We start from the raw sequence: 16,862 nt of genomic DNA, 5'->3' as shown, positions 1-16,862 counted from the left end.
TCTCCAGTAACTTACCAACTACAGATGTTAAGCTCACCGGCCTATAGTTCCCTATAGCATTTTCCCTGCAGCCCTTCTTGAAAAGAGGTACAACATTTGCCACCCTCCAGTTTACCAGCACCTCTCCTGTATTTATACTGTAGTCTATAGTTCCTAAGATTTTCTTTGGAGCCCTTCTTAAATAGAGGCACAGCATTAGCCACCCTCCGCCACCTCACGCGACTAATGATTAATCTTATATCTCAGCCAGGACTGTTGCAATTTCTTCTCTAACTTCCCACAGTGTCCTTGGATATATCTGATTAGGCCCAGAAGATTTTGTTACTTTCATCTGGCTTAGATCATCCAGCACCTAATTGGCTGGAGTACAGATGGTCCTCAAGTCATCCCCATTAGCTATCCCAAGGTCCCAAGTCCTCATGTCTTTCTCCGGCGTATAAACACAGGATTGTGTTTATTCATTCCTCAATAAATTCATAGAGGACTTTGCCCATTGTCTGCAGCTCCTCACAAAGATAACCACTTTGATTTCTGAGGGGCCCTATTTTCCCTCGAGTTCTATCCCTTTCCCCTTGATATAAAATCTCTTTGGACTCACCTTAATCTTATCTGACTGAGCTATCTCATGTCCCCTTTATGTTCACCTAGTTTTTTCCCCTACATATGCTCCTCAATCCCTCGTTGTTTTACAGATGCAAGGTACAAACTCCTACAGCTCGAAAGGGTTGAATGGAATGCTAGCAATCAAGATTAATATGACAAGAGTCCCTTTTTGCTGAATGTTACAACATAGACTGAAAGCTTCAAATGATACAGGTGAGAGGTTAAGAAAATAATAAAGAAATGGTAGAATTATTAATTTGAAAAATGTCATGGTTTTTTTCAATGTTTTTTGGAAATGGCTGAAATGTTATTCGGTTTGTAAGGATTCATAAAACCATAAGCAGATTGATCTGTAGGCCTGTGAGATGGATAATAGAAAAATAGTAATGTGTAATTTCATGTGATTCTATCACTACTGAGGAAAAGTTGGTAAAATCAGCTTGTAACTATAATATTCGAACAGCCCCCCACCACCCCCTTCCCCAATACTTCCGAAATATTGATGGAGTTGACCAACGAGAACACATATCCTCTGTTACAAGCCGAATCCAAGCAGAGGCAGAGACTGTATTTCCCTTAACTGGCTGCAGCTGCCCTCTGGTGTTCAAAAAGCAAAGGGAAAGAATGGCTAGTGTTGGCGACACAAGTCAAGAAACATATAGAATTGCTCCCCATTAAATTGACTCAAGATTTTTAAACATGCCAAGATATTGCATTAATGGCATATGTAAGAACAAAATCATGTCACTTATGGAAGAAAAAAAATATTTACAAGAAAAGAGATTGGCATGAAGGAAAAATGGCAATAGATATATATCTATTCATAAGACGATAGCATTTTCATTTGCAAATTACAAATAAATGAGAATTTTTCATTTTTTGGGAAACCAATTTTCATGATTAATGATCCTGAATGGAATAAGAGCTACTCCAGTCTCAATCTATCCTATCCAATAAAATAAGCATTCATCGTTTCTGTTGGTTATGAATGCAGCGATCAAAATGTTGAACCTTGGAGGATTCTGTTCAGATGTTTCTGTCGGATTCATTGTAAGTAAACGTGGTACTAAAAGGTATAAAATTGCTAAAGGTTGATCAATAACACCATATAGAAAGCTCCACAGTGAACAGTTAAATGTCACCAATGCTACTTTTTGAGGATGAATACTGAGAAGGGAGAAAAGCAGTATAAACGAGGTTAAATGGAGAAAATATTGTGCAAACTCTGGAAGAAATAGTTTGAACTAATTTGGGGGTGGCACGGTGGCACAGCAGTAAAGTGGCTGCTTTACAGCACCAGAGACCTGGGTTTGATCCTGACTATGGGTGCTTTCTATATGGAGATGGTACGTTCTCCCTGTAAGCTGGGTGTGTTTTCTCTGGGTGCTCCAGTTTCCTCCCTTATTCCAAAAACATACATATTTGGAGGCTAATTAGCTTGGGATAATTGTAAATCGTCCCTAGGTGTGTTAAAGTATGGGGATCGCTGGTCAGTGTGGCCTCAGTGGGCCGAAGGGCCTGCTTCCGTGCTGTATCTCCAAACTAAACTAAACTAAAGTAAACTACCAATAAAAATCCAGATCTCCTGCATGCATCTTACTTTCCCTGCCTGGATGCTAATCTGATGAAACACACCCTGGGTAAAAGCCACTGGATTTTGATTACATTGGAATCAAAGAGAATAGGTTCAGATGGGTTCTTTACTGAGCAGTTTATCTCCACTATCAGATTACTTTGCAGTCTGCAAAGGCCAGAATATCCCCACCTACTTCAAATCCAATTATATGTGACTGAAATAAATACAGAAAATGGAAGAATTAGTCGGCTAGTCAGGCTGCAGATATGGAGCATGAAACAAAGTTAACATTTCAGGTCAACAACTCAATCAGATTGGAAAACTTTAAAATCTCCAACATGTTTTCAGAAAAGTAGTGGATGATGAAGGAGGGAACAAAGGAAGATCGAAGGCAGGGTGTAGTTGAGTAGTTGGTACAAATAGAGTGAGTAGTTGGTACAAGTTCTGATAGGAAAGTGTGGTGAGGGCTTACGAACGTCAGTCTGGAGGGCCAACATTTTATTGAAGACATGATTGAAACAGAAACCGATGAGGCTGAGCAAGGTATGATCTCTTGGGAGTGCTGGTGCAGGATTCCCAAAGAGTTCATTTGTAAGATGAATCGATAATAAGGAAGGAAAATGCAATGCTAGCATTTATTTCAAGAGGCCTAGAATACAAAACAAGGATGTAATGCTGATGCTCTATAAGGTGCTGGTCAGGCCGTATTTGGAGTATTGTGAGCAATTTTGGGCACCATATATGAGGAAGGATATACTGGCTCTGGAGAGGGTGCACAGGAGGTTTACAAGAATGATCCCAGGAATAAGTGGGTTAACATACGATGAGCATTTGATGGCACTGGGCCTGACCTCGCTGGAGTTTAGAAGGATGAGGGGGGACCTCATTGAAACTTGCCGAATAGCGAAAGGCTTGGATAGAGTGGATGTGGAGAGGATGTTTCCACTTGTGGGAGAGTCTAGGACTAGAGGTCATAGCCTCAGAATTAAAGGACATTCCTTTAGGAAGGGACATTGGCGCAGTGGTTGCTGCCTTACAGGGCTTGCAGCGCCGGAGACCCAGGTTCGATCCCGACTATGGGTGCTGTCTGTACGGAGTTTGCACATTCTCCCCGTGTCTGTGTGCGTTTTCCCAGAGATCTTTCGTTTCCTCCCACACTCCAAAGACGTACAGATTTGTACTATCCTACAGACTAGGGCCAATTTCACAATTTTTTCCGAAGCCTACAAACCTGTACATCTTTGGAGTGTGGGAAGAAACTGGAGCACCCGAAGAAAACCCGCACGGTCAAGGGGTACAGACAGCACCCGTAGTCAGGATTGAACCCAGGTCTCTGGTGCTGTAAGGCAGCAACTCCTCTGCTGCTGGCAGTTATCTGCCCAGGTTATTGTGGCAGCATCTCCCAAATCCCCTGGTGCTACCAATAAGAAGGACAAGGACAGCAGGCGCACAGGAGCACCACCACTTGAAGGTTTCCCTCCCAGTTGTACACTGCTCTGATTGGGAAATGAATCTCTGGTCATTTATCATTATCAAGTCTACATCCTGGCACTTTATAGCCAACAGAATGGCAGGAACACTTCCACTAGAAGAATTGTAGCAGTTCACGGGGGCAGCTTCTCAAAAGCAATTAGAAATTAGCAAGAAATGCCGACCCTGCAAGAGGCTGCAAATGCCAAGAAATGAATAATAGATTAATAGTGAAAAATAAACCAAAGGAGGTGTTCTGGGGGAAGACAATTATGTTAGATAATAGATCTAAGTTATATGGGAAGTTTGGAGAAGCTTGAATTTTTGGATCCTCTAAAGGAAGAAAATTGATAGGACAATTCATAGTGTCGTACAATTATTAAAAATCATAGAATAAATAAGTATCAAGTATTATTTATACATGGACCGGGGGAACATGATAAAATATCACAGCAATAAATCTGATCTATCTGTGACTGATATTAAGCTTCTGTTATATAATAGGGATGCAGTTAAAATTAAAAAATAAATCTGGTCCTTTCATTCTGTCACAGTTTCTTTTCCAATGTAGTATGATTGATACTAATCCTGCCTAACCCTCTGCAGTTCTTTGTTGTGACTTGTTAAATAGATAACGGGAAATAGAGGAAGTGGTGCACTTGGATTTTCTGAAGGCTTTCGATAAAGAACGACACAGGGTTAAAGCACCTGGAATTAGGTGGGATGAAGGAGGGGGGGGGAGAGAGTGGGGAGGCTGGCATGATGTAAAATTGATTTCCAGAAAGATTGGCGGGGTGATATTTTGCAATAGCTGTATTTAAACTAATGGCTTTGTGTTGTGAATCAAATCTACCATTTCCATTTATGAACTATTGTTCAACCAATGGCTAAATTGATAAAGACTCTCCATCGTTCAAAAACTGATACTCACGGCAGAATAACTGTTAGAAGTTGGAGAAAAATACGGTAGACACTGGAAATCTGAACAATAACTGAGAATGCCTGGAGTACTGAGAAGCTCAATCAGCATCAGTGAGGTGAGAAACAGTTGATGTTTTGGATCAAGGACCCTTCATCAAAACTGGCAAAGACGTATGTTTAAAGTCACAGAGAGGGGGAGTTGGAAAAAATGGAGGGAATGTCTATGAAAGTCGTCAAGGTGAATATTACTTTAAAAAGCTGCAGATGGAACAAAATGAAGCAGAAACAATCTGAAACATAAGTAATTTACCCTGAGGATAGAGCCATATTTGTGGAAGAAAAAGCTAACAGAAGAGATTGAGTCGTTGCCCACTCAGCGATGCACGAGGCATAGAACGGGTGGTAAACAATAGAAACGTGATGTGCTGGAAGGAACTGCAGATGCTGGTTTAAACCAAAGGTAGACACAAAATGCTGGAGTAACTCGGCGGGTCAGGCAGTATCTCTGGAGAGAAAGAATGGGTGAGTCGAGACCCTTCTTCAGTTCTTCAGTTTGCCCGGCCCTCTGAGGTACTCCAGCATTTTGTGTCTATCTTCAATAGAAAAGTGATAATAGGCAGATAATGAAAGAGTACCCAGATCAAAGACTATCTCAAAATGACAGCCATATATTCAGGTCTGAAAGACACAGGACTTCAGACTAATTTCTAAACATAAGGATTCATTGTGTTGATTTGTCCCTAGTACAAAATATTATAATTTCCATGGATGTGTACTTTCACATTGCACTCTTCTGATGTTGCATGATGTTTTTATTACAAATCCAAGCAGATTCTAGAATTGCTAAATCTGGCACATCATACAAACACATCGTGCATGGACATTTTATAAGATTCTGGAGATGAGCATTATCAGAAACGGTTTTCTGAAAATGGAATCCTCATTTAAAAAAATATATTTTCATTTCTTTTTTGGTCATTCTGATACCTGAGAGGAAAGCAATGTTGTGGAAGGAAACAATCAATTTCCAAATAGTTCAAAGCAAGCTCTACAAAATATTCAAAATAAAATGTTGTGAAAAGCAAGAAGTGATTTAGCTTCTTTGCTAGATGGTGATGGTGAGGAATAGTGGTAATCACAAAAAATACAGCTTTGTGGAAAACAATAATTAATAGAGGAAATCAAAAGCTTCCTATCACCTTCAGATTCTAGACGATGACTCTGCTCAAAATGATTCTCCTGCTCTTTAGTCTGAAGTTCAACACTTCTAAATATTTTTAGATTATTAATAGTTCTGAGTTCAGAATAAGTAATCAACATTTATTCAAATGAAAGTTTAAAAAAACAAGCGTATGAGATATCTTGCCACGTTTCTGCACCAAATAGAAAATGTTTTCTTGGAAGAAGCAATTCTGAGATCAAATGATTGCATGAAAGATGCACTGTGTATCATACTTGCAATAATAATTTAAATAAGCACAGTCGCTTACAATTTATTTTTCACTCTCCTCGGATTTAAAGTGCATAAAAAAGCAATGATCAGCTGCTGCAAGCAGCATAAGGATACAGTCCCTTCCTGGAAAGAGGATTTTGTGGCGGACCATTTCACCCATAATGCACCCAACAGACCAAATATCCACTACGAGTTCAGAAAATGGGTAGTAACACAAAAGAAAAGAATTAGAATTAGAATTATAAACATCATATAAAATGGGAAAACATAGGAATCAGAAAAGGTTAAAGAAGAATTTGTATCTCCTGATTGTACTCCATGTGCTGGAAATGAAACAAAACACAAAAGGACATTAATGAAGACAATGCAACAAAACAAGACCTTGCCCTCTGCACCCAAATTTTAAAAAAAGGAAAAACAAGTTTGGAGACTTCAATCCATAGTGAGCCATTCAATGCAAAGAGCCATCATAGAGGGATGCCAAGCTCCACTGGGAATTATTATCTAAAAGCTGTTTCTATGTACAACAGAGGGAAACAATGAAATGCTGCTTTAATTAGTGAAATATTTTTTCATGTACATATTTCTGAAGTAAAGCAGTGATTGGGGACAAAACGATTGGAAACATTGGGGAGTTTGGCCGCAGCATTTGATGGTTCATTAGCAGAGAATTCCCCTGGTTCTTTCAGCATAAATACAACTCGTACCTTAAAAAAGCTTCATTCAGACAACATGTTGTAAAGGAAAGAGGAATCTTTCTCCTTTCCTGTTTATGTCACTAAAATATCACCCAAACACTTTCCCGTCATTATTTTTGCAACACTTTTTTATGCTCATTGTTAAATTTTTAACTTTAAGTGCTTGGATCGTCAGATTTGCATGTTACTAAATAAATAATTAATGTTTTTAAAAACATAATTAAATTAGGTTCTGCATGCCACCAAGACTATGCAAATATTTATATATATACTAGACCGAGTGGGCCCGTTGGGCCCGTCCTCGTAGGGTTTCCATTGTAACCGGGAGGATGGGAGGGAGGGAAGTGGGAGGGAGGGGGGGAGGGGAGGGTGGAGTGGAGGGGGGAGGGGAGGGGGAAGGAGGGGAGGGGGATGGGGAGGGAGAGGGGAGGGAGGGGGGTGGGGGGAGGGTCTATTTTACTTTAAAATAAACAGCGTTCTTTGTTGAAAAGGAAATAAACTTATCTATAGAGCATCAGCTTTTTTAAAATAAATAAAATCAAACTTAATGAAAATCACATTCCTCATTTTAAATAAATGTCTTTGTTATAAATGAAATCAAACAGCGGGAGAGGCGACGGCGACTACACCTCCCGGCGGTCAGCGCTGCTGGGACGGGAGGGAGGGAGGGATGAGGGAGGGAGGAGAGTGGGGAGGGAGGGGTACCTCCCCTTTTCCCAGTACTCTTCTTTCCCAAACCACCAAGCCCCCTGTTGTCCCCCTCCCCAGTCCCCATTCTCAGACCCCCCCATTCTCTCTCCCCCAGATACACTCTTACTCTCCCCCCCCCTTTCCCCAGCACACCCCTTTCCCCGTTGGGCCCGTCCTCGTAGGGTTTCCATTGTAACCGTGAGGCAGGGAGGGAGGGGGGAGGGAGGGAAGAGGGAGGTGTGGAGGGAGGAGGGGAGGGGGAGGGGGGAAGGGGGGGAGGTGGAGGGAGGGGGGAGGGAGAGGGGGAGGGGTGGGGGGAAGGGGTGAGGGTGGAAGGGGGAGGGAGGGGGACCTCCCCTTTTCCCAGTACCCCTCTTTCCCCGTTGTGCCCGTCCTCGTAAGGTTTCCATTGTAACCGGGAGGGGAGTGGGGGGGAGGGAAGGGAGGAGGGAGGTGTGGAGGGGGGAGGGGAGGGGGAGGGGGGAAGGGGCAAGGGGGAGGGAGAGGGGAGGGAGGGGGTAGGGAGGGGGGAAGGGGGGAGGGAGGGGGACCACCCGTTTTCCCAGTACCCCTCTTTCCCCGTTGGGCCCGTCGTCGTAGGGTTTCCATTGTAACCGGGAGGAGGGGAGGTAGGGAAGGGGGAGGGAGGGAGGAGGGAGGTGTGGAGGGAGGAGGGGAGGGGGAGGGAGGAGGGGAGGGGGAGGGAGGGGGAAGGGGGAGGAGGGAGTGGGGAGGGAGGGGGGTAGGGGGGAGGGAGGAGGGAGGTGTGGAGGGAGGAGGGGAGGGGGAGGGAGGGGGGAGGGGAGGGGGGAGGGAGAGGGGGAGGGGGAGGGAGGGAGCGTGTAAGGGGGAGGGAGGGGGACCTCCCCTTTTCCCAGTACCCCTCTTTCCCCGTTGGGCCCGTCCTCGTAGGGTTTCCATTGTAACCGGGAGGAGGGGAGGGAGGGAGGAGGGAGGTGTGGAGGGAGGAGGGGAGGGGGGAAGGGGGAGGGAGAGGGTTAGGGGGGAGGGGGAGGGGGGAGGGGAGGGGAGGGAGGGGGACCTCCCCTTTTCCCAGTACCCCTCTTTCCCCGTTGGGCCCGTCCCCGTAGGGTTTCCTTTGTAACCAGAAGGGGGGAGGGAGGGTGGAAGGAGGGGGGAGGGGGAGAGGGATGGAAGGGTGGAGGGAGGGGGGGAGGGATGGAGGGAAGGAGGGAGGGGGGGGAGTTAGGGGAGGAGGGGTGAGGGAGGTGGGGAGGGAGTTGGGGAGGAGGGGGGGAGGGAGTGGGGATGGAGGTGGGAAGGAGTGGGGAGGAAGGGGTTGAGGGGGGAAGGGGGGGGAGGGAGGGAATAGGGGCCCCATGCTGATCTGTGTATGTTAAGTGACTTGCACAACTTTAAAAAACTGGCAGTTGCCTTTCGCAACAATGTTGCAACAATCTCACACAAGCATTGTGACGTCACAAGCTGAAGATGTAAATTTAAAACCGAGCTGATCTCTCATTGGTGCACGGGTGCCATTGTGACATCACGCGCTGAAGCCCCTTCAAGAAAAGGGTTAGAAATGAAAATTAAACTTTAATATCTCTCTAGCTTTAAAAAGGTAGCTTCAATTTGAACGAAAGTACTTACAATAGTTGCCCACGTTAATGGTGAATATGGCGGTACAAAAATCGTAGCGCTTTGGTGTACCGTCAGGGAGGAGTAGGGTTTGTAAGTTATGGACAGAAACTCTTCGGAATCTTTGCGTACATACACATATACATCCATACATACGGAATGTTGGACCGCAGAGTTTTAGTAGTATATAGATAGCCAAAGCCTGATCCACAAAGTCTAAATATTCCAGATTTACTTATCAGCAAACCAAACTTGAAATTTCTCTGAGAACAACAACCTTTGTCCACCCCAAGGTGCATTTGTCCATGACAGCATTGGTAGTAGAAGTGACCACCACAAAGTGCAGGTCGAGACAAAGTCCCATCTTCACGTCAAGGACATGCTCCATTCTGTTGTGTCGTTCTACAATCATCCCACGTGGGATAGACCCAGAATGGATCTTGCAAATTATCCATGAAGTACTGTGGATCATCATCAGCAGAAGCGTACACCACCATTTGTAATCTCATGGCATGTAATATTCCTTACTCCGTGACTACTATCAAACCATAGGATCAATCCTGGGTTAATCAGGTATGTGAAAGGCTATGCTGGGAGCAATACATTGTATATGTATAACTGAGCTGCCATCTTGGTAAAGCTTAAACGCTAAAGCAGCAATCTCTATGTCAGATCAACGTTTTGCAGACCTACCACGTCCCATTGTACATGGTGTAAACATTTGATCTATCTTGATTTCCTCCTGAGATCCCTTCCATCACAAAATCAAGTCTTCAGCCAATATAATTCACCTCATATGATATCACGAAACAGAGGAGAGCATGATTACAGCAAAAGCTACGGGTCAAGGAAACAATCAGGTTGTAGTAACTAACTAACTGCATATCAACACAAGGTGCTGTAGTACAATTAGAACATTAGCATCCACCTAATAACAGATTTGCAAGCACCACTGGCTCCAGATGTCATCACAACCTTGATCCAAACACAGACCCAAGAGCTGAATTCTAGGGGTGAGATGAGATGTCATCCTTGACATGAAGTCAGCATTTAAATAAGTGAGGCATGAAGAAACAGTGGTAAAACAGAAGTCAACGGGCATCAGGGGTAAATACTCTAATATCTTGGTCAATTCATGCACATGAGAAGGTCATTGTAGATGTTGAAGATCAATTATTCATCATTACAGAGGTTCCTCAGTTTGGTGTCCGATGCCCAGCCATCTTCAGCAGCTTTATCATGAAGTAGGAATGCTCTGAATGCATGCCACTTCATTCCATTTTCAATCCCTCAACATATCAAGCATTCCATGCCTACAAGCAGTAAGAATTTCCTATCCAACAAGTGTGTTGTAAGTACTTCATCAGAAGGACTGCAGCAGTTCACAAAGACTCTTCCCACTACCTTCTTAAAGGATTTAGCAATAGGCAATTAATGCTTGCCTTTCCACAAACAACCAAGTCCCTAAAAATAAATGTATTATTGTTAAAAACAATTCTGGAGAAGCCAGCATCCAAAAATTAAGAGAATAATCTCTCTGCCAAAGTATTACATTATCAAGTATCTTTCAAAGGATAGGTGTGTTATTCTTAGAATATTTGACAATATAAAATTGTCAAAAAAAACTTTTCTTTCCCTGCAAGTAGCAAGAATGATAACTAAAAAGATCAGGATAAAACTTATTTCACATATTGATTCTGCTTTAAATATTTCAAAATAATCAGAAGCCATAGGAAATAACTAGCCTCTTAGCTAACAGAAGGCTGATGTCGAGATTGTGGAGTGATATCACTGGAACTATGGATGGAGAGACAGAAACAATGTCATTAATTCATATAATTTACATTCTTATACTCGTCACATTTCTTAATTTTGAAGAATTGATTGAAGCAGATCTTCTGCCTGTTCTGTAAGAAAACGTGAGTTAAACCTCAGCGGAAAATGAATAACAAAAGCGTCAATGACGCTCCTTATAATCAAACAACTAAGAAGACAATGCCTGCATGATACTAGACCCCTGCTTCCACAAGAGATATACCCTTCGATCAGGTCATTTCCTCTATTCCTCAAAACACTGCAACTCTTCCCAGCCATCCGGTGGAACTGGTCCTAAAGGCCATAGGCCAGCTAATTATAGGATTGAGTTAGGATGTCCATTCTTTTGAGTTGCATTGTTATTGCGCACAGTGGCCAGCCAAGTGAGCTTGCAGAGAAACATTAGGCACAGGCGGAGGCCGTTAGTCCATCAGGTCCATGCAACTTCTCAGCCCTCAGTCAAGGTATAGGTGTTGTTTTTGAGTTTGATGGCTGTTTCACTTACAATAATCACATCTTATCATAACAATGCGGCAGACTGCGAGTGCGGACGGGGCCTCCAGACTATGGAACATCTCCCGAGCTGTGACAGGCTGCACGACACATGCACTGTAAAGGATCTTGCAGAGGCCAATGACGTGGCACTAAAATTTGCTCGCTATTGGCAAACAGTTGTGTGATGACACAAATTTAAAAAAATAACAATTGGTAAGTCGATTTTTAAAAATAAATAGAAAGCTGTTTTTTTTTTTAATGCTTTAAATTTTCAATCTAATAGTATGCTTCAAAATATGCAAAATATAAAAATTTGTCCTACCTCTGACACAAGCAAGCAGCAATAAGGAATGTGAGTGTCAAGTAAAAATCTCACCGTTTTCTTTGTACCCCATCCCTAGAATAACTTCTGGTGCTCTGTAATATCGGGTTACTACGTAAGGTGTCATCATGAAGCTTGTTCCAGCAGTTCTTGCCAGTCCAAAGTCAAGGATTTTTAATGTGCAGTCTGACTTTACCACTATGTTGCTTGGCTTTAGGTCCTGTGAATACAAAATAATACATTTAAGTACACAGCAACTATGTAGGTTTAGTAATACTAGTTTCATTTTCAAGTTTTTGCTTACTAGTTTTGGTCTGGATAACATTTAAATAGTACTAGACTGAGGTGGACCCTTTGGGTCCAAATCTCTCCTGCGGGCCTCTCCTGGGCCAACCCTCCCCCAACTGATGATCCAGGGGCCTGGCAACCCTCTCCAATGGATGAAGTCCATTGCCGGCCACGGAGTGTCCCTTGGGATCATGGGCGGGCGAGGGGAGACAGGGAAGGGGACAGGATGTCACTCACCTCGCCAGTGCTGCAGCCAGAGCGAGCCTTGGACCCAAAGCGCCTCCTGCATTGGTCTAGCACCCTTCCCTCCCCCACTCCCCCCCCCCCCACTCACTCAGTCCATCCCACCTTAACCCCCCTTATCCCCCACTGCTCCCCCCACCCACTCACCCACTCCATCTCCCCTCATCCCCTCCCCCCACCCTCCTACTCCCCCGTCCCCTCCCCTTCCCCCTCCCCCGCCTCCCCTCCCCACCTACCCCCACTCCCCCCCACCCCCTGCCCCCACCAACTCCCCCCCATCCCCACTCACCCCCTTCCCACCCCCACCCTTCCCCTCCCCTTCCCCACACCCCCACTTCCCCCTCCTCCTCCTCCCCCCTACCCCCCCACTCCCCCACCCCCAACCCCACCCCCACCCCCACTCCCCCCTCCTCCCCTCCTCTCCCCCCCACCAACCCCCGCTCACCCACCCCATCTCCCCTCAACATCAACGGGCTCCAACTGTGCTGGCTTGGACCCATGGGGTTCAACGGGTCCTAACTGCACAGGTATGGACCCGTTTGTTCTGCACACGTAAGTAAGTAAGTAAGTAAGTAAGTAGATTAATGGGACCCAACTATGCAGGTGTGGAAACGTAAGTATTAGATGAACGGGACCTAACTGCCTATCCCTCATTGGCTGTCACTTGAGCGGGTCACATTGTGACGTCACACGCTGAACATGGCAAGCATTCGGTTTAATAAGGTAATTTTTAAACTTTAAAATATCTCTAACTTTAAAAATATATGACCAATTTGAATGAAACTAGGATGAAGGTGGCCCAGGATAATGGTCAAGTCAAGTCAAGTCAATTTTATTTGTATAGCACATTTAAAAACAACCCACGTTGACCAAAGTGCTGCACATCTGATTAGGAAAAAAAGAAAGAAACATACAGTGGCAGGCAGCCAAACACAACGGGTGAGTAAGGTGGTCCTAAAATTGTCACACTATCGTGTGTGTGTGGGGGAAAACCACACACACACACACACGGAAGAAAAAAAGCGCACAAGAAACGCACGCACAATGGGGCAAACAAACATAATGGGACAAACAAGATGAGAGTTTTAGTAATATAATAGATAGCTTCCAAAATCTCTCCTCAAAACTATCTGTTTTTGGAAAGAGGATCCATTCAAAATTTATATGGAATTTTAATGGATGAAGGGGTTGTTTTTTTGGACAGAACATGGTGATAACTGCCATTAGAATTTTTTTCCAGAATTGTCCTCCTTTATTTTACTACGTCCATGCAAAATGAAATTTAATATATCCAAATATGGCAATTAAATTTGTTGGAAGATCCATGAAAACAAATCATAAGCATTTCTAAAGAAACTTTCTTGGCCATACACACAACACAGAAAATGCTGGAAACACTCAGCTAGTCAGGCTGCAACTCCATAAAGTGCAAGAGAAAGAGAGTTAATATTTCAGGTTGATGACTCTTTGTTAGAACTGTTCTGATGATGGGTATTTGACCTTCAACATTAACTTTATTTCTCCTTCGAATTGACCTGTTGAATCTTTGCAGCAATATCAGTTTTCGTTTCAATTTCCAGCTTTGAAAATGTTTTGTTTTCATTTACAGCCAACCAAATACATTACAGATATGCAAGTATTAAAGCATATTTCCTCTGATGTCAAACCCACCCCATGAATCAAACTGTTTGTGTTTTCTGTGTACCTACCCTGTGAATAATGCCAGCTGAATGGAGATGCTTGATGCCACACAACATCTGGTATAGTAGGTAGGACATTCGCTCATGATCCAGTTCCATTTGAATTACCTGGCATAGGTTGGCATCCATCAATTCCATAACCAAATACCTACAAGGAGAAAAAAGGAGGCTGCTAGATTGATAAATTCACTGGCAACAACTTCCCATTTTAATTTAGCAATCCATATTATGTAATACTGCACCAACATTAAATTGTATTTTACAGGTGTTCAGGGGGTACTAAAGATATCTCACTCAGTCAATTTATAAACCTATTTGCACTCAAAGAGCAGGTGCTTCAATTTGCATTTGCATAATACACTCTCCTGGGTAAGCTGAGATTTCTGGCACATGGTGCAGAGATGTTGCCTCACTTGAACTGTTGAAACATGGAACTGCTGATGCTGGTTTACAAAAAAAAGACACAAAGTGCTGGAGTAACTCAGCAGGCTGGGTTGGTCAGGAGAATGGTCCCGACCTGAAACATCACCTATCCATGTTCTCCAGAAATGCAGCCTGACCCGTTGAGTGACTCCAGCATTTTATGTCTTTTTTTTGCTGTTATGCAACAACAATGTTTGTTTTGTTTTGTTTTGTTTGTGTTCCTACTGGGCAACAATGCTGTTATCAGACGAGATGTGCATGGCATGTGTTTATGAAGACTAAAGTGCATTACAGTACATTATTTCTGGAATAACGATCATTTCTTTCTTGCCTGCAAAAGGCTGTTGCTGTTTCATTCCAAAATGATGAACTATGAGTCAGGTACAGCAGTTTGTGGAAAAAACAGTGAAAAACTGCCACCTAATAAACTAAACATGCACTAATGGACAGCTGGTTTGCCTGCTATCCCATCACCCTGGCTACCACCACTAAAGATTTATAGGTTCGAGAAATTGCAGAATTCCAGCAACTTCAGTATTACGCTATTGTAATTATGGGATCTGGGCTGCCTGTTATGGGATCTGGGCTGACTGACTAACCATCTCTCTCAGATCTAATTATCTTTTTGTAGCATACAATGATGCTCATCTCCTTTCATGGCATTTCGTATATTTGAGTCTTTAATTTGTCAATTTAGTCCATCTGTCTTGAATATAGTTACCTTGTTCTTTCAACTAGTAAGTGGCTCTTAAATATTTAACTTTAAAAGACAATATATTTTCTGTGTGTATTCTTAAATATATAAAAAATAAAAACATCAGGCCTTGATGTGCATTCATGTAAAGTATAGGTTGTATCTGAAGAAGCCTGAATTTCCATTCAATTGTTCTGTTTGTTGATTGCAAATCGCCAGAAATCAATGATGTCAGCAGAAATGATTGGCTAACTTCATGCACAAATTGATATTCCGTAATCCTTTGTGCTCATTTAAAAAATGTTCTACCAGAGACACAGGCTTATCAATAGCACTGGCCATGTCCTTAGATCAACTTAACCACTGTGAAAGCTTTTCAGTAACTTTGCTTGGCAATAGGACTTTGCAGCTTCACTCTAAGTCAGGTAGGCTCAACAGCAATAACAAGGTTTTAAAGTTTAGGGGTAACATGAGGGGTAATTTCTTTACTCAGAGGGTGGTGGCTGTATGGAATGGGCTTCCGGTGGAAGTGGTGGAGGCAGGCTCGATTTTATTATTTAAGAGTAAATTGGATAGGTATATGGATGAGAGGGGATTGGAGGGTTATGGTCTGAGAGCAGGTAGATGAGACTAGGTCAGAGAGAGTGGTCGGCGTGGACTGGTAGGGCCGAACGGGCCTGTTTCCGTGCTGTAGTTGTTATATGGTTATATGGTAAAGCCTTCTGATTCTAATCTATCTCTAATTTACAAAATTAACATGAAACCACATACAACAAGCCTATACATTTTAAATAAATTTCAGTCACTTACTAATGAGTTATTACCAGATAGTAGATTAGTAAATCACATCATTAAAGAAAATCAGATTCGTTTTTATGATTAAATATAATTTAATCAGACCAAAAGTTTAAAAAGCAAAATTGCACCTAGTTACCACTGCTTATGATATCAAGAATTTTGAGCTCATTGCCATTGAGAAGTTTTTGGGCTGGACAGAGCTGTGCAGCCAAACAAAGAGAGGGGAAGTCATGAGAATCCATCACATCCAACACAAGATGACAAAGGTTTTAAGGATGTGGTAGTGTGTCAACACATGGAGCTGGTCTCAGCGTTGCCCTGCTCTCACCGTGTTAGTTGGGGTGCACCCTGAATCCCATTCCCCTCCTCCTCTCAGTACTGCTCCACCTGGCCCACCCAGTCTCTGCACATTGTGTTGATGGTTGCCTCTACACCTAGCCCTCTGATGGTGAGAGCACGATTTCCTGATTGTAGGAGTGCCAGCAGAGGTCAGAGGCTCATGGCAGTTCTACACACAGTAGCACCCAGACAGAGCACATGTCCTTTCGAGTGAAGGGAGGATGGTAGGAACGTGTAGGTGTTCAGACTTTGGGAGCCCTAAAATAAGCCAGTGCCCTGCAGGGTAGCAGCAACTGGGGTACCAGCATGCCATAGCTCCCTTTCAGTTCAAATCTACCTTATCCTTACAAAGAGTTCATAGATCCGGAGCTGAGACCCCTTCAAACAAGCATGTTCCACCTCCTGGGCCATACCTTGATTTCCCTAATTAGTTTAGTTTAGACATACAGCATGGAAAAAGGCCCTTTGGCCCACCAAGTCTACGCCAACCAGCAATCCCCACACACTAGCAATATCCTACACATTCGGAACAATTTACAATCTTTTACCAAGCCAATCAACCTACAAAACTAGATGTCTTTGGAGATGTGGGAGGAAACCGGAGCAGCCAGGGAAAACCCACGCAGTCATGGGAAGAATGTACAAACTCCGTACAGACAGCACCCATCGTCATGATTGAACGTTGGGCTCTGGCGCTGCAAAGCAGCAACTCTATTGCTGCGCCCTGTGCCACTA

The 16,862-nt window shown here is 43.4% G+C and overlaps 1 protein-coding gene across 7 annotated transcripts in view; it reads right to left on the bottom strand.

Moving 5' to 3' along the window:
• Positions 1–16,862, bottom strand: part of mapk10 (mitogen-activated protein kinase 10) — a 187,533-nt gene that overhangs the window by 49,079 nt on the left and 121,592 nt on the right. For 5 of the 7 annotated variants that reach the window (XM_078401921.1, XM_078401952.1, XM_078401943.1 and 2 more), the window contains exons 6-8: positions 13,883–14,021; positions 11,697–11,862; positions 6,138–6,209 (exon numbers count right to left, since the gene is read on the bottom strand). In XM_078401921.1, coding sequence (XP_078258047.1) covers positions 6,138–6,209; positions 11,697–11,862; positions 13,883–14,021 — 377 coding nt within the window. The remainder of the gene's footprint in view (positions 1–6,137; positions 6,210–11,696; positions 11,863–13,882; positions 14,022–16,862) is intronic. The other 2 variants (XM_078401923.1, XM_078401926.1) reach the window with 1 other exon arrangement.

Source organism: Rhinoraja longicauda, chromosome 1, assembly GCF_053455715.1.
Source record: "Rhinoraja longicauda isolate Sanriku21f chromosome 1, sRhiLon1.1, whole genome shotgun sequence".
NCBI lineage: Eukaryota > Metazoa > Chordata > Chondrichthyes > Rajiformes > Arhynchobatidae > Rhinoraja > Rhinoraja longicauda.
This window is presented reverse-complemented; position numbering and strand designations above follow the sequence as displayed.